Source organism: Arvicola amphibius, chromosome 3 (genome assembly GCF_903992535.2).
Source record: "Arvicola amphibius chromosome 3, mArvAmp1.2, whole genome shotgun sequence".
Classification (NCBI taxonomy): domain Eukaryota; kingdom Metazoa; phylum Chordata; class Mammalia; order Rodentia; family Cricetidae; genus Arvicola; species Arvicola amphibius.
The window spans coordinates 110,085,972-110,110,002 of record NC_052049.1 but is presented as its reverse complement, the minus strand read 5'-3'; the positions used below and the strand labels follow the sequence as shown (position 1 = coordinate 110,110,002).

Genomic DNA, 24,031 nt, shown 5'->3' with positions numbered 1-24,031 from the left:
ATGGATGAGGTGAACTATGTGGCAGTGAAGAGATACGGAAGATAATGCACGTGACCCTTGCATGCCGAACATGGGGTGGAGCTGTCCAAGCAGACGCGTGCAGTGCAGGATGCCTTTTGAGGCATCACAGGTGGTCTGCACTGATAGCTTTACAAGGCGCCAAAGAGCACTCCAGGGCAGAGCAACTTGGAGCTGATCCAGAGAGAGTTAAACCGGTCTGTCTTTTCTGTGTGTCAATATCGTGGGATGTTTTCTGGAAGGTTAATTAGGGCAACCACAGTAAGGGAGGCTTGAAGAAGGGCTCACCATTAGCTCTGCCTAGGGAATATTCTGAGCCCTGGATCATGGGATAATGCAGATAATGGCTAGTTGATGAGCTGTTGACAGATCTATTCTCTTCCTCCTTTACTTATATATTATCCCTGCATCAGGATGTATATTTATGTTCTAGCTATATGTCTCCTATATATCTGTGTATCTATCAATCACCTGTCTTGTATCATCTGTCTATTCATCTTCTCTTTATCATCCTGTCTGTCTGTCTGTCTGTCTATCTATCTGTTTTGTGTGTGTGTGTGTTGTTGTTGTTACAGGGCCTCTCTCTCCAGCACTCTCCAAAGTGTCTAGAACTGTCTCTTGGCTGGATTTGAACTCATAGCAGTCCTGCAGCCCCAGTCTCTTTAGTGCTGGGATTATGAGCATGTCCGTTTCTACTTTTCTGTTGATAATGTTGTTTTGGGTAGATACTGTGAAAAACTGAAAGAATTCCAGAATCCAGATCCAGGATGGGAGGGAAGTTTTTTCTGTTTTTTTTTGAGATAGGGTCTTACTATGTAGCCCTGGCTAGTCTGGAGCTTCCCATGTAGACCAGGCTGGCCTTGAACCCACAGAGATCCACTTGCTCCTGCCTCCTGAGCATGGGTATTAAATCATGTCCAGCACTAACAAGTTCTTTATAATGAAGAGTGTCTCTTCCATTTTTTCTTAAGTCCATGGTCTTGGGCATGCACCTTCAAAAAAGACAAAGGCTCAAAAAAGACCTTTTGTCTCTGGTTGATGCTTGGTTAGTGGTCTAGGCACTAAGAAGCAGCAGAAATACTTCTCAGGACTGTGGTGAACAGGTCCTATCTATGTCCTGGAGGCTGTGCAGATTACCGGTCCAGTACAGCCAGATCTCCTGACTTCAGCAGAAGGTCACAGGTCTTTTGTTTTATTCTGTGGCACTGGGAATGGCACCCGGGGCCTGGCATATGCTAGGCTACCTCTCTACCATTGACCTTTTGCCCCCAGCCCAGAGGTCTCTTTGTGTAAAGCTGCTAAGTTTTACCAGTTGGCAGCTAAAGGATAGCTTTTACAAGTACCATGTAGGCCAAATAAAAATCTAGAATTAGGGTCAGAGCTGGTCCTTGGCTTCCGAGTTCTGCAGTCCAGGCATCTCCTTGTGGGCAAAGCAAAAGTCCTTGCCTTGGGGTGGGTGACTGCCTTCTTCCTAAGGGTGAGCTTCATAAGCTGTGGATAGAACACGCTGTAATCTCGCCTCCTGCATGCTCCCTTTACCCTGTCCTGGCTCTGCATTCTGGTTAGAGGATGCCTATACACTTGTTTTAAAGGGACACTTGTGGTTTGTGGATGTACATTGGGTGTCTCAGAGCCCCTGTCAGTATGTACTGTCTGGGTTGGATGTAGTCAGTGTGAGTCTTGGGATGTTTTCCAGAAGAGTTAATTAGGGCAAGCACAGGAAGGGAGGCTTGAAGAAAGGCTGGCCATCAGCAGCAGAGCTCTGCCTAGGGAACATTCTGAGCCCTGGATCATGGGATAATGCAGATAATGGCTAGTCTTGGTGTTTTGCTCTTGAACAAGGCTGGACTTGTTTGGGAGCAACAATTTCGGCTGATTTTTAAATAAATATTTTCAAGGTTTGTAAGCAGTAGTTGTGGTCACACATGGATGGCTGTGTGTGAGTGCCTGCTGGCCTTGGGATGCTCTGTAGTTACCTGTGTACATGTTTAGTCTAATACCTGTTATTAGGAGTCCCCTTTAGGTCCAGAAGTCAGCTCTATGCTATTCTGCATTGAGAAATCGTCAGGGTGTTGGTGCATAAAAAATAATCCCCGTCCAGGAAATATTTGTCATTGCAAAATAGGTAAAGATGTTTAAGCCTTGTTTCGTATTTTTGAAGGTCATGTAGAAGGGCTTAGGGGCACAAATGAATTCACAACAGGTCACTTAACATGTCAGTGATGGGGTAGGGACGTGTAATGGAAATGTAGGACCAACTATGGATTTGACTTAGAATTACCGGAAGGACCCATTTTTCTATGCCAGACACTGAACGTTCACTTCTCAGATCCCCTCAGTCTGCTCAAAGGAGCATTGACCATTCAAGTACTAGTGGCCTATCCAGCTCAGGTTCCACTTTGTGGAAATGTTGGAGTATGTGTTCTGAAGATCTTGTTGGCCATTTGAAGTCTTTATGCTGAAGTGACGTATGAGCGAAGATTAAATGGAAAGGAAACTTAATGTCCAGAGTTATTTAATAAATAGATACGGCAGAATTTTCTTCCCTCCGTGTACAAACCGCATTAAGGAATTGGCAGCCGACACTGAGATGTTCGGATGTGAAAAGTTAGTGCAAAAATAAACTGTGACTCAGAGGCAGAGTCGGTGACGCTGGTGAGGGAACAATTCAGATGTACCTTCAGGAGGACGGGAAGGGTGGTTCAGAAAGCCCCTGTCTGAAGGGAAAGAGCTTGCACACAGGTAAGGACCTTGTGAAGTAGAGAGAATGGCTGAGGTTATGATATTCTGTAGGTAAACAAGGGTGGGCCTGGACCCTGGGATTCCAGATGGCTTGTTCTTATGCCAAACCATGCCACCTGTCATCAGTAATCATCAGCCGAGCGCCGTCTCCTGCAAAGGCCATCTATTCCTGCCACGAGTTGGTGAACTGCAACCCAGGATGTGGTTTATCTTGACTCGTCTCAGTTCTTTATTTCCGCTTTCTGATGATGCATTTTAGAGAGTACTCATGTGCCACCTGATACGGTAACACAGGCCTGTGATAGAAGCACTCAAGAGGCCGAGGCAGGGGGATTGTGAGTTCAAGCCTAATGCAGGCTACAGAGTGAGTTCTTATCTCAGAAAACAAATCACCCCCCCCCCAAGAAAAATCCAAACCAAACCAAACCAAACCAAACAAAAACAAACAAAAAAAATAAAAAAGAAAAAGAAAATAGAACCAAATAATCAGTCAACTACCATCAGGAATAATGAAGTATCCAGGTACAACATAATTGACCAAAAATGCTTCCTGGGGACAATATCCACCAGAGGATCAGAATTGACTGAGATGGCATGGATAATAAGACTCATTCCTCTTGTCCCTAGACTAGTGTGATATGATTGGTTCCCTCCTGGATCAACTAGATAGCAGAACTTCCATCCTTGCTAATAGTACGGAGAGCCTCTACATCCCAATGCTTGGGTTGGAACCCTAGCTCTACCATTTATAAATAATGGGTTGGACTTTGAGCCAAATAATTTATACTATCTTAGTCATTTTTTTGTTACTATAACAAAATACTTGAGACAATCAACTTATAAAGAGAAAAATTTATTTTGACTCACAGGATTAGGGCTTCTAGTTCATGAATATTGATCCCAACAGACTCAAGTCTCTGGTTGTGGGGCTGTGTATTGCTCAGTTAGGTGTAGTGCAATGGTTAGTAAAACAATTGCCTGGTTGTTCAAGGTTCTGAGTTTTATTCTCAGTATTGCAAAACAAACAACTGCCCCTATTCTCAAACTTTGGTATCTGTAGCTGGTTAGTTTTTTGTGAACTTGACATCAGCCAGAGTCATTTGGAAAGTGGGAACCTCGACTGAGAAAATATTCCCATCAGATTGCCCTGTAGGCTAGTCTGTGGCTACATTGTTTGGATTGATAATTTATGTGGGAGAGCTCAGAACATTGTAGGTGGTGTCACTCCTGGGCTGCTGGGCTGGTTGGTTGTATGAAAGGCAGGCTGAGGGAGCCATGGAGGGCAAGCCGGTAAGCAGCACTCCTCCATAGCCTCTGCTTCTGTTTTGCCTCCAGGTTCTTGCCTTGAAATTTTGCTTCGAAACCCTAACCCTAACTCTTCTTCCCTAAACTGCTTCCTGTCAGTGTTTTTAATCACAGCAACAGAAAGCCAACTAGAACGGTACCCAGAATATGGTAGGTAAGTCATTCAGATGAGTGTTTTTCTGGGAGCTCCTTAAAAACGCAGAGTATTAGGTCCCACCCCAGATAACTTTTTTAATTTTTAAAATTTATCATTGTCATCATTGTCATAATTATGATGATTATTATTTTCATTTCTTTTGGTTTTTTTCTTTGGGGCATGTTTTCATTATGTGGTCCAGGCTGGTCTGGAACTTTCTATGCAGCCCAGGTGAGCCTTGAACTCTTTCCTTCTTGATTTAGCCTCCTCGTCCTGGGATTATAGTGTGAACTACCATGCCAGGCTTAGACCTCGCTCAGAAACTGCGTTTGGCCAGTGTCTTGCCTGGGCATTTGTGAAGCCCGCTAAGATTACAGCAGTGCTCTAAAAGACGTGGGGCAGTGCCAGGGGAGGGGATGCCGTCTGACTCTTCAGGGTTTCCTCCTCCCCCCTCCATTATTAATATTATATAATTCTGAGCTGCATGGGCCGTCGCTTCAAAGGACTGTCTTCATGGGTAAGGAAGTGATCTAATTGGAACCTTGGGGCAGTTTAGAACCCTCCCACGTTAGATTTTTGTTGTTGTTGTTCTTTAAGGAACAGTGTCATATTGAGGTCAGCGAGGACTAATTAGTGGGAACCCTTTGTCTGGAAGAAAACAAACTGTGCAGGCAGCAGACAGCGAGCTCAGGGTGTCTGCTCCCGTTCACCTGGCAGTGACGGTGGCCAGTGAGTCAGCAGCATCGTGCTGCCGTGAGCAACAGACAGCCCCAGATAGAATTGTAATTGGGGTGCAGTACAAAGACTCCAAAGCCACCGTCCCTCTTAGAATTAACCGAGCCCTCAGAGGGCTTTTGTGTGTCGTCACTGTGGAGGGATAACTGTCCCCCACCCTGAATGTAGTCTGTTTCTGCCAAAGAGAAGTAAGAAATTACAAGGACAGGATAAAAATAGCTTGTTGGATTGTTCAACCTGGACAAGGCAAGGCAGGTCAATGAGCGATCTGTGATAGGCTTCAGGCATAGGATGGGTCCCTGTCAGCTCCCTCTTAACCTCTATTAAGTCTAAGACCCATGAGATGGTTGGGCTTGTTTGCAGGTGTCACGAGGAAGAGGTTTTACTGCCACCTGCACCATGGCCCCCCCCCTACTATTGAGAATCTCAGGAAGTCTGCATATTCTGCCTGCCTAGGACCTTTCTCCATGCTGGTTCAAACTCTTGACATTATGTATGGAGAAAGGGACCATCTCTAAGAGGGTAACTTGCAGAATTAAAAAAACAAGCAGGCTTGGAATCTCAAGAGACTGGCAAAGCCTGGGCACTTACTGCCAGTGTGACCCTGGACTAGTCATTTCCTGCTGTGGCGCTTAGCTTTTGTTCTCTTAAAAGTTACAGCAGATCCTGTGTCTGCGAGTGCTGCATCCATGATTCTACCAATTGTGAACTGAAAACGTGAGGGCAGGAGGTTGTATCCATTCTGAACGTGAATAGACATTTTTCCTCCCTTGTCATTATTAAAACAATGCAGTACAAACAAGTATTCATTCATATATTATAAGACATATGCTGTCTTAATTGTCATAGCAATTTAGAGATAAAGTATATGGGAGAATGCATGTAGGTTCTGTGCTATTTTTTTCTCTTGTGTGTCACTGGATTTTAGTATCCATGGGGACTCTGGAACCAATCCAATGTCGCTACTGAGATCTGTCTTCTCCGTGACTCACCAATTAATTCATTTCACTCTCTTTGTTCATTGATCCAGCGCATTCATTTACCTACTCTTTGGTTTATAATCACATTTATTCATTACAGACGTCTGTTGACTAACTGGTAAACTCTAGGTACCCCTGAAGCTAAGATTCCTTACAGGAGTTATAAGGAGGAAAAGGACCAGTGTGTAGGAGGGAATAGCACATACTGAAAAAAATACCACTTCGATGTAAATATAGGATCCCATTTGTGCCTCTCACAGTGGATTATCACATCACAGGATATTGGAGTTGGAAGGGGCCTTGCTTAGTTTCCTATTTAAGAAGCCATTAGTTTGCGCTGTACAACTCTCGAACTTTCCTGGGAAACCATGTCTATTCTTGGCAAAGAGAATGCGAGGAAGTTCTGCTTGCTCTTTTACCCACTCAGGTTATCTGTGAACTATCCACCTGCTAGCTGGGCACAGCTGCCCCTGTGGCAGCACGGTTCTTTCTGAGACGACCCGGTTAGCGGCAGAGACGCCCTGCCTCCCTTCACCTTGACAAGTATTAAATGGTAACGGCCCCCTCGTTCTCAGTTCCCTGTGTGCAGCCTCCTGTCCTTTACAGTTTGTTCATGGCCTCATTAACAAGCAAGCATTCACACATTCACAGGCCCATCCTTGTCTGATGACCATGTCTTTTGTTAGTTTCCGTGGGTCTGGTGCTCAGTGCCCAACTTGGCTCCTGTTAAACCCTCAAGGCTTATTTGCAGTTGAATCTAAAGGGCGGAGGTGGCAACTCAAAAGTTGGGATGACCTCAACTCTGGGTTGAGTCTAGCCAGTCTCTCCTTGGAAATTACCTGCTGTTTTTCTTCCCTGCTTTCCTCAGTTATCTCTCCCATAAAAAAAAAAAAAAATGAAAAATTAACAACGTAATCATCACCTAACAGGTTTTTCATTTCTTTGTTTATATTAATACTCCATATCTCACAGGTAGTAAAATCTAGGTTGAAAATACCCCACAGCATCCATTTTATGCTTTATGACTTGAGATAATAGTGGTGTTGAGATCACTAGCTTGAAGGCAGGCAGCCCGGGTCAGGGACCTTCTCCCTGCCTCCATCACTCCCTGGGTTTTTTCTTTGTTCGTTGTTTTTGTATTTTTCTTCTAGATTTATTTTTATTATTTATTCGTGTGTATGCTCATGCATGTGCAGGTACTTGTGGAGGCCAGAAGAGGGTATCAGACCCCTGGTGCTGGAGTTACAAGTGTTTGGTTGTGAGCTCCGTGATGTGGATGCTGGAAACTGAACTCCGCTCTTTTGGAAGAGCAGCCAAGTGCTCTTGAACCACTGTGTCATCTCTTCAGCTCCTTGCCTTGATAACGTCTAGGTTGTGACCTTGGCAAGTCCGAAATCTAGTGAGCCCCATGGTCTTCTGTGCAATGACTCTCCAGTGAGGGTTGCTGTGCAGTCACCTGAGAGCTCGTTCCTGTGATGGGATCAGCAGTGGCTCTGTGCATTATGGGTAGATGACAACTATTCTTAGGTTGTGTCTCTGTGGTTACTGTACCACCAGGAGCCAGGAGGCAGCGGAGAAGCAAGTCTGTTGGCAGGGTCCAGGATCTTGCTGCTGCCCTTGTTGTTTCCCAGGCAGCAGAGTCACAGAACACCAGTGCAGGGGTGGGTTTTGGTACTGATTGTGTGTCTCTAAGTGTGTATGTGTATACACTTGTGCTAGGGTTAGAACTAGGACCTAGAATATACTAGACAAGCACTGTACCAATGAACTCCCCCCCTCCCCACACACAGCCTGCGGGCATCTTAACCTCTGTGCATGTTTTATCACTCGGCAACTTCTTTTCAACTTACTGGGAGCCTTTGATGGGTTTCTCTCTTCAGGTATAGAATGGTATCTTTCTGGTCAAGGGATGAAGAATTCAATTACCCTGATTACCTTTTGGGGACATTTCAGCAGATGCAAAAAACAAATTTTGAGCCCTTTCCCTCTCAGAGTGCATTCTGTCTGGTCTGCACCTGAACTGTAGCCAGCAGGAAGCGGGTGTTTTATTCTCGCGTTTGCCAGCTGTTCCTGGGCTCGGACTTACCTCTGGAGTGAGAGGGACTTTGTGCTCCAGGTGCAAGGGTGGCTGCCGAGTCTCATGCTTTCTACCTTCCCGGCCCGCCCCAACTTTGAGGACAGTTACAGAAGTCCCCTGCATCCCCTTTGTGGGTCATGTGATTGAATCAGAAGTTCATGCTATCGTGGACTCCTAGGGAATCGTGCTCTCAGTGTCTGGAGTGGGAAGCTGGGATGTGGAGGGCAATTAGAGGTCCTTCTGCTGAGCTTCTCACTGACTCCTTTCTTCTTTTTCCCTTCCTGTGTGTTCCAGGTATACGTGTCTTATGACTACGGAAAATCATTCAATAGGATTTCAGAGAAGCTGAACTTTGGTGTGGGAAACAGCAGCGAAGCAGTGATCTCCCAGTTCTACCACAGCCCTGCCGATAACAAGCGGGTAAGGAGACTGTCTTCAGGAACACTGCCTTCTGGGAAGATGGCTGTACTGAAGGGGGCTGGGCCTTGGAGCCCCTTGCCATCCTTGTAGCACATACGGATCACCAGTTGCTGTTTCCTGTTTTACCTGGGAACTGGTGACAGAATGCAGTTCTCAAGGTGGATCTTTGCATAATCAGACCAAATACTGGTCAGGCAGGATTTTTGGACAAACAAGGTCAGGTTCAACCACAGAAAATCTACCAACCAATAAATTGTCAGACTCACTGGTGGCTGGAACGTTTCTCAGGTTCACGGTGTTAATCCTGGCCTCCAAGATTGGCTGCTGAACCATTGCTTTTGTTGGCATCATCAACATGTGCCTGCCTCTGTGTGTGTGTGTGTGTTCATGTGTGTGTACGCATGTGCTCATGTGCATGCATTTCTTTTTCCCTCTTTTCTGAACCTATATGGATATAGAAAAGAAACTCCAAGAAGCAGGTGTGGCTGTGTCTCTGCTGTCTCAATTAGCTGCCTTGCTTCTTTGATCAGTACCCTCGGGCAGTTGTGTTTGGAATAAGTGTTGACCTTACCCCTGGGCTATATGGAGCTGGCTGAGCAGGAAGGGAACCTGACAACCTGCTAGGCTTTCCTGCTATTTGGTAGCTCTTTGCTCTGGGAGTTATACTGGACCTGTGTTTCCAGGGGTGGGAACTGCTTAGGTAGAGAGCTGCCTCAGCTGTGGTAAAAGTTCCCTGAGGTGAGGGCAGCTGCTGCATTCTGCTTGTGCAGAAACTGCCCACTGAGCAAAGCCCGGATCTTTCCAAGGTCTTAGTGTTGGTTTCTCAGGTGGCCTTGGGTCTCCTAGCAGGGGCTGCATTAAAAAGATTTAGCAACCTATGTGGTTACCTTGACCAACGCAAGGGTCTTTTTAGTTGCTGGATTTGTGGAGAAGGGGTCCTGTCATTCTCCCTCCCAAACGCCCTCCTCCCACATCACCTCCCCTCCTCCATAAGGGCGTGACCACTAGTGCTTTAGGAGGAAGCACTTGGGATGTTTCCAGGCAGTGGCTGTTTACCAGCAGGTACAGACCTTAAAAAAAAAAAAAAAAGACTAGCCTAGTCTCTGCTGGTACCTGCTGAGTAAATAATCAGCCCTATCTGATGACCTATATGTACACTTCCCAAGGGGAAAACAAGGAGAAATAGGAGGAACTGGACCTAGTCTCCACCAGCCTTAGCACTCCCCTGATGGCCAGCCAGGATGGCTCCCAGAGGTGGAGAGCGGCCACCTAGATTGTAAGAGGTAAGATGCTCCAGCTAGGATTGGCCTGCTATAGGGGTCTGGCTGCTGCTTCTGTGTTTTTTGCTCCTCAAGAAACAAACTATGCTTAGACTTGCTTGTGTTACCAGGGTGTGTTTACCCTATTATGATGGTCACCACTAGATTTCCACCCCATCTCAGAGTTGACTCTGGCTGAAGACTTGGCCTCGAAGCCTCCCTCCTCACCCTGGGCTCTCCTTTTATTGTGTCAGTGTTCCCCTTTCCAGCTCCGGGCCCAGATGTAGGCAAGTTGTGCCTTCCTACCCTTTTCTGGTTCTGTAGAGCTGCGTGGATCGCAAGGCTGAAGACAGGAAGGCTGCATCGGGCTCTCACGAACACAGAGCAGGCACAGGACCCGAGTTTTGCAGCCTTTGGTCTACAGAAGGTGGAGAGCACCTGCTATGTTGGGACAAGAAGGAAGTAGGGATACTTGAATGATCGCAATTAAGAGACTTAGGCGTTGCATGGAGGGGTGGGGCAGTGTGTTTATAGTTCAGGTTGGTGGCGTGCATGTTAGTTTCTCATGGTGAGCAGGCCATGCATGCTCTGGAGTTGGCAAGGCTGTGGACTCAGGAAAGAAAGCAACTGCCTTTTTGGAGAACATAATGACAGTTGGAGGTGAGGCTCATAACAAGGAGAGAGCGAGGCTCTACTGTAGAATGTCTACTTCCCTTCTCCAGATGTCCCCGGAAGGAAGTAATGACACCGATTTTGTTGGTGGTGCCTCTTACTTTTACCTTTGTTCTCTGGAAGGCAAATATTGCCCCACCAGACTTACCACTTCCTGAGAAAAGTCATGCAAGCCTGGGTGCCTTGCTGTCAAGAGTACGGTGCTGGGACCAAACTCATCGGTGGGCCACTGGAGTACAGTTGGGTCTTATAGCCTAATCTTAGCAGGAGTGCAGATGGATCCCGTCCTTTTCCAGGCTGTGCATGGAGCTAGGGGAATAGTAAACTGCTTCCCTTTTCCTGCTTGCCTTCTCTGCTTCCAACTCATCATCTGTCATACCTGGGTTCCTGCATCAAAACTGGAGAAAGTCCATCATGTAGATAAATTCTGTAACTTGCTGTCTTAGTTAGGGTTTCTGTTGCTGTGCTGGAACAACATGATCCGGAGCTACTGTGGATGGAAGGCTTTCTTTCCCTCCCAGATCCTGAGCTACTGTGGATGGAAGGCTTTCTTTCCCTCCAAGTCCCATGTGACAGTTCATCATCAACAGCAGTGAGGACAGGAACTCAAGGCAGGGACCTGGAGGCAGGAGCTGATGCAGAGGCCATGGAGGGGGGTTGCTTACTGACTTGCTTCCCAAGGCTTGCTCAGCCTGGCTTTCTTATAGAACCCAGGACCAGCATCCCATGAGTGTAGCCACCCACAATGGGCTGAGCCCTCTCCCATCAGTTACCAATTACAAAAATGACCTACAGGATGCCTACATCTTATGGAGGGCAACATTTTCTCAACTGAGGCTCCCTCCACTCTGACGACTGTGGCTTGTGACAAGTTGGCAAAAGACTTTATCATCCCAGAAGCACCCTGGGATATGAAGTATTTACAAAGAGGCTGCTGAAGTTCTGGTAGTCAGAGCTGCTCCTGAGACTTCACTTTGGGAAGTAGCTAGTCGGTCAGGTCTGGTAGCCAGTCTGTGGGGTTGGCCACTAGGTACCACAGGCATTCTGCCCTTTCCTGCTCTGTGTGTGACATGTGATACATCACCAAAGTGTATGAGATGCTGCTCCATCTCTAAATGGAGCAGGGGGTAAGTGAGGTAGTGAGGCCCTTAGGGAGCACTGAGGGTTAGGAATGGGGCTTCAAGGATGGGACGTTTGTTGACAGTTGGGGGAGTGGAATTGGTAGGAGTCTGCAAGCAGGAGGAAGGCATGGGCAGGGAGAGACTCCAGGGAGCTGGCTGATGGCATCCGTGCAGGATGGATGCTCTTCATTGCCACCCTGACTGCCATCTGGAGGTGGAGGAGATTGACTTTCACCTTGGACTTGTGGGGAGCCCTGCGAGAAGCTTTGAGTTAGGGAGCGGTTGGCGGGAACATTTTTTTTTTTTTTTTTTTTTGGAAATGTGACTCCTTCCAATATGTGCAGTGTATCAGAGGAGACAGAATAGAGAAAAAAGTAGAAAATGAAACCTCGTCAATATCCAGCGATGGGATTAGAGGGAGGAATCACGGCACCTCGCTTTTTATGTGACCCCTAGGGATTGGAACTCGGCTCCTCATGCTTGCACAGGTGCTGTGCTGGCTGAGTCATCCCCTCCGTCTCATTCACCACTTAACATCACTGAAGGTCAAACTTATAATTTGTAAACCTTAATGGGACAAACCACATCCAAACTAGCAAGCATTCAGTATTCATTCTGGAGGCTGTATGGAAGACATACTGCATTAGGAAAGGGCATAAGACTAAGCTTCCAAGGGGGTGTGTGTGTGTGTGTGTGTGTGTGTGTGTGTGTGTGTGTGTGTGTGTAAGATGAAGAATCCACACAGAATCAAAGTCCAAGATTGTCATGGGAGGAGCATGGAGACTTCAGAGGGATGCTGCAAAAGGTGAAGGAAGATGGGTTTCCAGGGAACAGCTGAGGAGCATCTGAGGAGAGGAGGCACATATGTGAGTTAAATCACACCATGAAATGCTCTCAGAGCAGGAAGTGCTGTCTTTGGTTCAGAGAGCAGAAAGGATTGATGGACTGTTAGAAATCGGGCTCTGCACCAGCTGGGTATGACTCTGCTCCCGCATCATCTGGGGGAATCAAGCTGTTGTGAGCTTCAGTGTCCTCGTTCTTAAGAGGGGGTGTGACAAGATGACCCAAAACACCGAGTCACTGTGAATGAGAAACAGCCTGAGCAAGACACAGCCTGGGAAACTTCTAGTTCCCTGCCTGGTGTGGAGGAAGTGCTCTTAAAAAACAACCAAACCAAGCCAACCAGAAACAAACAAACCAAAAAACCATTCGGCCTTATCATAAAAATGGCTAGTTAGGTGGTATTTTAGATTAAATGTGAAGGCATGAAACAGATTTCTGGAACAGTCCTTTCTAATTGAAAGTGCCATCTTTCCGAGGAGCCAAGATGGGTTGAGAGCAGGAGGGCAGGTTGTTTCTAAGGAAGACATCCATGGCGGGAATTATGATGCTCTTGCTAGGATCGTAATTGTTTTTATTGCACCGAGTTTGCTTGGAGTAGTTCTTGCTCTCAAAACATTTACTACCTTTTTCTTAGATTTAATTAGGCTTCTGCCAAGTGTGAGATTTACATTTGATGCTGGGGGAGGAAGTACAAGAGAAACAGCACAGGCGAGATGTGCAAAGAAGAACGCAGGAGGGACCACTGAGAGCCAGGTGGGAGCCAGTGCAGGGTAGCGGCTCGTGTGTAGGCTGCTGAGAAGGGTTTGGAGCAGGAAGCTCGTCTGTCATGTAGGGGAATGCCCTTGAATTGGCTGTCTTCTAGAATGTGAAGGGCTGATTGTGGCTGGTGCTGGGTCCCCGTTGCTCTAGTTCTGATTCACTGCCTGGTTCTCAGGGCCACTCTTGCTCTTCTGAGAGCATGGCTGCTTCCTCCCCCATCCCCCCACCCCGCTCCCTTCTCATTTGAGCTTCCTAGACTCATTCTTTTCTTAGGCCTCTGAGCCTGTCATTAAACCTGTACAATAGTGCCTAAGCCCCTACTCTGTGCCCACAGTTACATTATCCCGGGGGTGGAATGTTCTTTCCTTGTGGACATTATGCCTGCCATGCTAGTTAGCTTTTGTCAACTTGACACAAGCTAGAGCTATCTGGAAAGAGGGAGCCTCAATCAGATTGGTCTCTAGTCAACTGTGTGGGGGCATTCTCATGCTTAATAAATTAATGTGGGTGGGCCCAGCTCTCTGTGGGCGCTGCCACTCCTAGGCAGGTGGTCCTGGCTTGTATAAGAAAGCTAATTGAACAAGCCATGGGAGCAAGCCAGACTCCATAGTTTCTGCCTCTGATCCTACGTGAGTTTTGACCCTGACTTCCCTCAATGATGGGTATGATGGGGGTGAATAAGCCAAATAAATCCCCCATTGTCCCTAGGTTGGTTTTGGTTGGGGTTTTAGCACAGCGACAGAAAGCAAACCAATGCAGACACCCTTCAGTGGCCCCCTCTATATGGCGTCAGCTCTGATACCGTGGTCTGGACGGGTTCTCCCAGCGCTCTGCCTGTGTCACTGGCTGTTTAACCTTCATCTGTGCCTACCTCTGGGCATGCCCACCTCTCGCACGAGGCTGCTGCTGCCCAGAAGAGGATTCTTGCTGCAGCACTCCTAGCTTATGACTGACAGAGTCTGCAGTGTTCACATGTTAAGTTGTACTACCTTCGTTGGGTCCCCAGGAAATCTTGAGGTGGCATCTGCCTTTGGCCCAGTAGATCTTGTTTAAAGTCAGTGACCTATTAAGAAGTGAAACGAGGCATGGCCCCTGCTTCCCCTAGCCACATCAGCCGGGTCTCAAGAGTGTGCCTGGCAGCCCAGTTGGTTCACCGGGGTTATGGAGTTACTTGACATAATAGCAAGGAAGGGCCACTTATCATAGATGGAGAGATTCTAATGATTTCCAGGAAAAGGGTGACCTGTGGCTGCCTGGAGGATGGATGGAGGGATGGCACCCCCATCAGGGTCCAGGCAATATGAAGGGCAGGCTGTCTCTGTCCTGGCTGCCAGTAGCCACCTTCTGACTGTGTTTGAATGGCTTTGCAGTGAGCAAGAATGGCTAAGTCAATGGGAAGAAATAAAAACACCAAAAAAGTTGGCCACCCTATGACCCCGCTAAACAAGGTCCCCTCGTGCCCTCACTGGGCCTGTCTATTCTCTCCTTTCTTTGTGTGTGTGTGTGTGTGTGTGTGTGTGTGTGTGTCTTATAAGGACTGGAGAACAACTTCTGGTATTGGTTCTCAGGCACGGACCCACTTTTTTTTTTTTTAAGATAGGTTCTAGCGTACGTAAAGGAAGAACCTTTCAGCTGAGCTATCTCCCAGCTGTGCACCCATCTTAATTGAACCTGGTTTGATATATCCAGCATCTTTTGGTGGCCAGGAGATGTAGAGGAAGAGGATGAGACCCTGGGGCACTTGCACAAGGTTTAGGGACCTGTCAGGTGGCTCTGGCCAGACAGTGCTCTGACCTTGCCTGTTCTCTCTTGCAGTACATCTTTGTAGATGCTTATGCCCAGTACCTGTGGATCACATTTGACTTCTGCAGCACCATCCATGGCTTCTCCATCCCATTCCGGGCTGCTGACCTCCTCCTCCACAGCAAAGCCTCCAACCTCCTCTTGGGCTTTGACAGATCTCACCCCAACAAGCAGGTAAGAGACTCCTGGAGCACAGATGTAAGTGTGTGTGTGTGTGTGTGTGTGTGTGTGTTTTCTGGAATTTTCTGCTCTGCTTGGGTGGATTGTGTGTCCTTTTCATGACCTTGCCTCCTCCCTCATCCTCCTCTTCCCTCAGGCTTAGCCTTTGTAGCTACTATTTCACTTAGCACAGCTAAGGAAACGTATACTCCCCTTGGCACCCTCTCCCTGTGTCCCTGCCATCAGTTAGCACCCAATGCTTGGCAGGTCCTGTGACTTCAACACTAGGCCTTTCTTGGTGTTCATGCATTTTTGAAAGCCTGTGGGGTAAGTTGAGGCCCAGAAATGTGACTAGAGAGAGCCACCTGAGAAGTCTGGAGTGTGAACTCTTCTGTGACTTCCTGGCGTGTTTCTATTTGACTTCTCTGTCCGCTACTATATTTATTTTGTTTGACTTTTGCCAAACTGGTATTGAACGCAGACCCTTGCACCGGCTAGGCCAGCGTGCTACCCCTCAGCTTCACCCTGCCACGCCTTAAGCACATGGCACTGGCGTTTGTTTGACGTGATTTTCAGCTTTGCTATTCTTTCCTTTGTGTTTGTGCATGCCTCTGAGTTATAAAGCGAACGGCGTGCATTTCCCATTTTGAATCAAGTCTGAAGGAAACTAAGAAGCGAGGGAGTGCCTGTGGAGGAGTTCTGCCTCAGCGCTCAAATGTGTCAAGTAGTGAATACTGGTAGGGTGTAAACCCCTCTACTCCTGACTAAGGAGACTTGAATGCTTTTGCTCAAAAGGCCTTGAAACAATTTGTTTGCTCTAGGGTTGTTTAACCAAGACAGAGATCTGTTTCCCTTTGCCAGCCTTAGGGAGTAACCTAAGCTTAGGGACAGGGTCAGTTTACCAGGAGAGGTGGACTACTGCTGTTAGTTTTGGACTCAGGCTTCTCAGTCTTTTCTGCTGGGGCCTGTGGAAGCCTCTGGTGTCTACAGGTTGTGGGGCTTTGGTAATGAGCTGGCCAAATACTCAGCCGCCAAGTTTATGCATTCAGTTGATCCCTGTGGTCAAGCATTCAGTTGGTCCCTTTGCTCTGGGCAATGTCCTCTGCAGTCAGCTGAAGTGACCAATGCGTATTTATTTAGTGCTGGGCATCAGACTCAGGGCTTCTTACATGACAGATGAGTATTTTGCCACCACCAACCTATTCCCGTAGTCTACAGATAATTTTATTTTAATTCTCTTTTTAGTGTACTTTCCTTTTTTAGAACATTTTACCATTGTAACTTTTTTTGTGTGTGTTTAGTTGATTGATATCAGTTGCATTTATGTTCTGCAATATCACCTCCATCCAGTTCCAGAACTTTCTTCCCCTCTTGTAGAACTGAAACCTTGTCTATGTTCAACCCACACTCTCTATTTCTCCCTCCCCCAAACTCTCCTGGCCACCGTTGTGTTCTCAGTCTCTGATCTTGCCTCCCCCGGGTCCCTCATGTAAGTAGAATCACAGGCTTTGTCTCTTTTCACTGAGAACAGTGTTTCCAGTGTCCTGGGCATCAATGTGTGCCAGGTTTGCGTTCCTTTTGCAAGGGGATCATACCCTGCTGTGTGGATGTACTGTATTGTGTCCCCAGTTTTGCTTTGGTTTTTGCAGTGCTAGGGAAGGCACCTTGGGCTTTGTACAGGCAAATTCTCTCTCCTGACACCTCACTCAGGTGGTGAGACAGCCCCCAAGTGGATAACAGATCACCCTCGTTTTTCTTCCAGCTGCTCTAGAGAACAGATCTGTCCTTCCTCCTCTTTCTGTTTGCTGTGGTCTGCTTGTCCGTGCAGTGTTTCCGTTGTTGTCTCCAGCATACGGTGGCACATGCATCTCTTCTCATGTCATGACTACTTCTTGTTATTTTGGTCTCTGCAGCTATGGAAGTCAGATGATTTTGGCCAGACCTGGATCATGATTCAGGAGCATGTGAAGTCCTTTTCTTGGTAAGTTGAGCCACGTGGCAAATCCTGGTGTCCAAAGGAAGTCTCCTGTCTCCTAGCTCCTTCAGCTTGGATTGGTTACTTAGGCATGAGTGGGACCAAAATAATTGACAGGAACAAGCTAAGGGAGGATTATGTTAGCTCGCTGTGTCAGGGGTCTGAGTTTGTCATGTTGGGAAAAGATGGAGGGGGGCAGCTCATGACAGTGAGAGAGGCTGGGAGAGGTTGGGAGAGGCTGCTCACATCACATTAGACCAGGAAACTGAACGAGGAAGGCACTAGGAGCAGGGTATGACTTTCAAAGACCTGACCCTATTCACCTCCTTCTGCCAGCCAGGCCCTACCTTCTATAGGCTCAACAGCTTCCAGCTGGGCGCAGATATTCAGAATATGACCCCATGGGAACAGTGACAGACTCTAACAGTCATAATAGGCAGTGGGTGGATAGTTTACTCTAGCATTTGGTTCAAGAAATATACTGTCCAGACCCAGGAGACAGAATTGCACAGGGAACAAACTCACCAGTTGGCGGTGAGAAAGGGGGTGTTTTTCAGTTGGTTAGAGGATCTGGGGGGGGGGGACCTTGAAGCTCTTGCGTGTCCAAGAGACCAAAACACTTCCATGTTCATGGCATTATATCACAAATGCGCTTTTCCTTAGTATAAAAATTGATACATTGATTTCATGTTTCTTCCCCCCCAAATGCAAGCTAAACAAAATCTATGGATACAGTTGTGGAGGAGAATGTATGTGGTGTAGGGTGTTGCTCGAATTCTAATTGGTCTTAATAATAAAACCTGGAGTCAGATATTAGGGGGTGGAAGCTGAAAGATCAGAGAAACAGAGCAGCCAGCCTCTAGTTCTTACCTCATTCAGCCCTCAGACTGAATGCCATCTCTAAGACACTTCATACTGAATCCTGAGCTCCTGTCTCCTCCCGCCTCATTACTTCCTGTCTCCAGCTCCCTAGTGCTGGGATTAAAGGTGTAAGCTACCACCTCTTGGCTCTGTTTCTCTTTTAGCCGGGGTGACCCTGAGCTCACAGAGATCCTTCTGCCTCTGTCTCCCTAGTGCTGGGATTAAAGGTGTGTGCCACCACTGCCTGTCCTCTATGGCTGACTAGTGTGGCTAGCTTCAAACTCTGATCTTCAGGCAAATTTTATTGTTACGGCACAAACAAAATTTCGCCACAGTAGGGAATCAGAAATGACATTTTGTATACATGCCACACATGTTGGAGGGAGCCCGAAGTGCCAGGCAGCTTCTGGTTGCCCTTGATCCAGGCTGTGCATGGCAGGTGGGAACAGGAACTAGCATGCTGTAGATAGTTGTAGAGGACAAGACTTCCCTGCAGGAGCTGCATGGCCAGAGGCAGCTGTGTGTTATTGTGGTACCTAGGTGGGGAATAGTGAATGTTTGGACAGTGTATTGTTCAGGATTTGTGCAGAGAAATTGTGTAAGGATCTCCAGTGCTGAGGGACAGTGAGGTGACTCACCGGGTCAAGGTGCTTGCCTCCAAGCCTATTGACCTGAGTTCAGTGCCCAGAAGCCATAGATGGAGGAAGAAAACCAATCCCCATAACTCATCCTCTGACCTCCATACAGTGCTTGCATTGTGGTCTGCACATGATTATGGGTGTGTTTGTGCGCATGCGCGCACGCGCACACACATATACACACACACACACACACACACACACAAACCAAACAAAAGAATCTAGAATGTTTGAGGAAGGAATTTGAACCGAGTTCTGAGGGCAGTGGGGAGCCACTGTAGGTTTTGAGGAGAGCGAAGTGGACGATTGCCCATCAAGAACACCTATGTCTAACTAAGTGCTGCTGCTTGTCACCGTGTACTGTGACAGCAGTGGAACATGAGATCTTGAACACAGGTGTTTGCATGTTTGCAGTGAGTGTGGGACCGATTCTTGGGAATGGTTGTAGGGTGAGTGTGTTTGTCTTCTTTGGTCATTCTGTTCTCGTGACTGAGAGACGCCACAAATTGACTCTTGACCCCTGTATTGACTCTTGGTCCTCCTTCCTGTCTTGTATGTGTCCTTGTCACCTCCTCGTTCAGTGTCTAGGATCAGTTTAAGAACCTTGTGGTTGGGTATGGTGGAGCACACCTTTGATCCCAGCACTCAGGAGGGAGAGGCAGGCGGATCTCTGTGAGTTTGGCTTGTCTGGTCTGCATAGTGAGTTTCAAGACAGCCAGGGCTATATAGGGCTATATATATTTGTCTCAAAACAAAACAAAACAAAACAAAACAAAACAAAGCACTGTCATTTTTGATTCCACATTATTTTGTGTTCTACACTTTGTCTGTGTTTATATCTTCTGGATTCAATGACCTGTGTGTGTGTGTGTGTGTGTGTGTTCATATATGGGTAGGTACACACGTGTGACTGGGTATATGTACATGTAAAGGCTTGAAGTTGTCATCCGGGTCTTCCTCCATTATTCTCTTCTGTATTTATTGGGAGAGGATTTCTCTCTGAATCCAGGGTTTACCAGCCAGCAATCTTATACTAGGGAACCCTGTCTGTCCCCACACCTGCCTGTTTTTTCCTTTGGTTCTGGGACTCTGAACTCCTGCCTTTATGTTTACATTATCCACTGAGCTACCTCCCCATGCCCTAACTGGCCTTTGCGTACCCAGAGATGCCTGCTCAGCTGTGGCTTTACTTGGAGCCACTGCCGTTGCTCATGAGTCTCAACTGTCTTTCTGGGATCACTCTTGTCTATTGGAAGTTCATCCTAAGAACACAGGGAGAGCAATCCTTTTGAACCTTTGTGCGTGTGTGGTGTGTAGGTGTTCACATCTGTGTGCATGTGTGTGTACATGTGAGGTTGATGCTGGCTGTCTTCAACTACTTTCCACTGTATTTTTAAGGCAGGGTCTCTCAAGGACCCTGGAGCTTATTAATATGACTAGACTGAGATGTAACCCTGGGATCCCCCATCCCCCTTGCTTTGCTCTCCTATCCCCACCCCCATGTGGTTCTTTAAACTTTTAAGTGGAAGTGAGAACATACGCTTTTGTGTGTATCTGGCCTGTCTGACTTACCATAGCCTGGTCTCTCCACGTTGTCCCACAGCGGCTCCATTTTAAAGGCTGGCTAATATTCCACCGTATCTCTGTACCACAGTCTATGCAATTTTTTCCGTCAATGAACGCTGAGGTGTTTCTGCTCTTGTGAGTCGTGCCATGGTAAACATGGGAGCGCAGATCTCAGAGGCAGTGATTTCATTTCCTTTGGGGTTTATATCCAGGAAAGAGGCAGCTCAGTCATATGGTAGGTCTATTTTTAATTTCCCCAGGATCCTCCCCAGTCTTGGTTCACACAGTGTGCCACACACGGATTCCCCCTTTCTCCACATCCTTCAGCACCTCTCTATTGTCTTTCAAGTGATAGCCATTCTTCTGTGGGGAGCTTTCTAAAGATTCTATTTAAAATGATGACTCCTGTTCGCTCAGCTGTGCGCTATTCTTTTTGTGTGTAATCCTTTATTACCTTGTAGCACATTGTTGTTTGTCGTGTTAACTGTTTGTCTTCAATAGGATGAAAGCATCAAAGGGAAGAGATTTTGTTAGTCTTGCACACTGCTGAGTCCCCAGGGAAATTGTAACTTGGGTAGGCATTGCCAAATTTTCCATGGACATTGTCAAATTTACTTTCATCTCAGTAGCATGGAATAGTGTCTTTCTCTACAGCTAAGGGCACATTGTCTCATTTAGCTGTAATTTGCATTTTCTCATTATGAATGAATTTGAATGTCTTTACTGAAGATATTTTTTTAAGATAGGACTCTGTTAATGATGGCTGGCCTGAACTCCCTATGTATTTGGCAGTGACTGTGAACTCCTAGTCAAGCATCATTTTAAAAAAATGCTCTTCTTAGCAAATTTGAGGACAGCTATGGCTATACAGAGAAACCTTATCAAAAAAATGCTCTTTTTTATGGGACATGTCTCCTAAATACCTCTTGCTCTTTTTCTAATTGTTAGTCTTCTTGTGGTTTCTGGGAACTCTTTATATAGTTGAGATTAGGCCCTTTCGGTGTGATAGAAGACAGGTTGTATGTGTATGCTTGTTTGCCAGTTATTATTTGTCTTCTGAGTTTTATGTTTAGTCCATATTAAATGTAGTGGACAAATAGTATATAGATACTGCCTATTGTTTATTTTAGCTGTTTGTGTGAATTGATTTTTTTCTTTTGAGTTGATCTTAATTCCTTTAACAAAGGATGCTGAAGAAGGAGCAAAGGGAGTAAGAGGCACCGCAGCTTAACATCTTCTAAGTCACATGGACTTCCCTTTCATAACAAGCAGATTTTCTGGTCCTTTGGTTGTTTTCCTTGGGCAGAGACTGTGTTTGTCTTAGGAGAATTGTAACCATGCTGTTGTGTAAAGAGAGCCTCCATCCCAGGATACTGTCTTAACTTTCTGTTGCCTTACGGGAAGAATTTGATTTTGTTTTGAGGTTTACTTTATTTTGTATGTATGAATGTTTTACCTGCACGTGTATTTATGCACCTCAAGTGTACCTGGTGTGTACAGAGGTCAGAAGAAGGCATTGGAATGCTAGAGTCACAGAAGGCTGTGGAAATGGACCCCCAGTCCTCTGCAAGAGCAGCCAGCATTCTTAGCCGTTGAGCCACCCCTCCAGCCCCCAGATTACCCTTTTATCACTTTAACGAACAGCATACTGGGAGGGAGAGTCAGCAGGACTGCCTAATGCAGGGCTTTTTAGCTTAGAACTTTGTTCTGTAACTTCTGCAGGCACACAGGTGTGTCGGAGAGGTTGGATTTCTAGTATTGGGATTTCAGGTTGCTTACGAGATTGATCTCTCCCTAAATTTCCCCCAGAGTAAGAGTACAAGATGATCTTCCAGAGGGTAACATGGTCTTGATCCGCCATGCCTGTCAACCTGGGAGCAACAGGCAGGGGGGAGGCAGGGACCAGGGCAGAGAAAGCTAGAAAGTAGGTGTCCAGAGCTAGAGACTGACAAGGCCAGCGCAGGGAAAGACCTGTAAGGGGGTGGGAGGCACTCAAGGGTGTCCCACGCAGCTTCCCTGTGGGGCCGTGGGTGAGGCAGATGGGGCCCAGGGGTGACTATGCTTAGAAGTAGCCAATAGATAAAATTTCTCTGTGAGAGACAGAACAAGAGTACCTAAGGGCTGGAGAGAAGCTGGAAGGTGAGGAGATGCCGGAGTATAGGAGCCTGTAGATGGAGCCAGTCCCAGGATTAGAGGTCCAAATATGGATGGCGGAAGTGGGTTGGGTGAAAGTTATGAGGTGTTTGGTCTCGAGACCTTGGCTTCCTCTTTTAGCTGGAGAAAGGGATAATAGAAGTGAGCTCATCTCAAAATATGTCAAGAAGGGTTTCTTCCTCTCTGCCTTTTAAAAATACCCAGCAGCCTCCTTTTCATTTGCATATCCTCTAGGCTAGAGGAAGTACTTTAATCAGTACTTCTAATTGTGGAGAAGAGAACATGTCACCAGCCGCCCCCACACCAGCATCTGATCAGGAAGAATGGATTTCTCCCACGCCGGGCCCGGGCTGCTGGCTTCTCCACTACTCTGCTCAGTGTCCAGATTGTAGGGTCGACATCAAGTCTTCTTCCAGTGTTAAAATGAGACTCTCCTTTTTCTGTTTCTTGTTTTCTTCCTGTATGTGTTCACATGCATGTATATGTGTTCACATGCATGTGTGTGTGTGGAGGTCAGGGCTTGATGCTGGGTATCTGCCTCAGTCTCTAGTTTATATTTTGGGGATAGGGCCTTTCACTGAACTTGGAGCTCACTGGCAAGACGTCTTCTCCACCTTCCCAGCACTGGGACTGTGAGACAGCACAACCCATTTTCACATGGTCACCCCAGCTTCAGGTCCTCGTACTTGTTCTACACCCACTTTTCTGACTGCACCGTCTCCCCAGTTCCATTGGTTCCTGTGAAAACAGTTTGCTTTCTTTGATGAACATGGCCTTGACCCTCTTTCTTGGGAGGAATTGGAAACCATCCTTACCTTCATTACGTTGAGTGCCACAGGGCTTTAGAACTGTGTACAGACAGCCACATAAATGACACCCTCGGCTCCATGCCAGCGTCATCTCTGCTTGGCTACTGTGGGGTTCTTTGCTTGACTTACCAATTAATTTTCCATTTGCCGGTTCACCAGCCTTGGTGTTTAATTTCAAGTGTGGGGAAGCTTGGGCAGATCAGTGGTCTTCCCGGCTTCTGGGTGGTGCTGTATTCGAGGGCACTAACTCCGACTGAGAGCTTTTCTCCAGTGTAGTCTGATTTTTAACCTGAAGAGGCGATTGGGGTTAGTAGCTATAGTAGGCAGTAGTCCATGCATCCAATGCAGTGAGCATCTCTTCAGCCAGGGATCCTGTCATCCTAGCCTCCCCAGGCCAGTGTGACATGCCCAGGAAGACTGCACAAACATATGTGATGCTGTGGGTAAGAGGCCCCACTAGAGTGTAACGAGACCGACTCCAAAATTCACCTGGCCCCAGTACTTTCATAGCTTAGTTTGAGTTAAAACTTCTATAGCAGCGTTGCTACTGAGCGTTGCAGATACGTGTGGCTAACATTGGGAGGAAAAAGAGAAGCTTCTTGGAGGACAGTGATTTCAATTTGATCTGGAAGGAGGGTAGGGTTTACGTGTAAGGACTGGAGTGTGTACAGAGGGCACCTCTATACAGAGATGTCCACAGAAGCAAAGAGGGACAAGTGTGCCTACCCTCTCTGGAGGACACCTAGCAGGTCGGCAAAGCAGGTGCCTCACGGGAGACGAAATGCACCGGCAGGATGCCGCCAGATGGCATGAGTTAGTGATATCCACAGGGACAGGCAGGGAAAGATCTGAGGGATAGGCTGCCTGCTCAGAGGGTCCTAGTGTGCCCTGTCTATTGCTGTGTGTTTTAGTCTACAGCACCTGGGGAAAATGGCACTCACCTCTGAGATTCTGAGCTTAGGGCCAGGAACTTGTGTGGTGCCTCCAGCGCTCATTTTC

General features: G+C 47.0%; 1 protein-coding gene across 1 annotated transcript in view; it reads left to right on the top strand.

Annotated features, from left to right (window-relative positions):
- Sorl1 (sortilin related receptor 1) overlaps positions 1-24,031 on the top strand; it is a 156,165-nt gene that overhangs the window by 17,916 nt on the left and 114,218 nt on the right. The window contains exons 3-5 of the mRNA XM_038321642.1: positions 8,288-8,413; positions 14,883-15,044; positions 16,943-17,010. Of these exons, the coding sequence (XP_038177570.1) occupies positions 8,288-8,413; positions 14,883-15,044; positions 16,943-17,010 (356 nt within the window). The remainder of the gene's footprint in view (positions 1-8,287; positions 8,414-14,882; positions 15,045-16,942; positions 17,011-24,031) is intronic.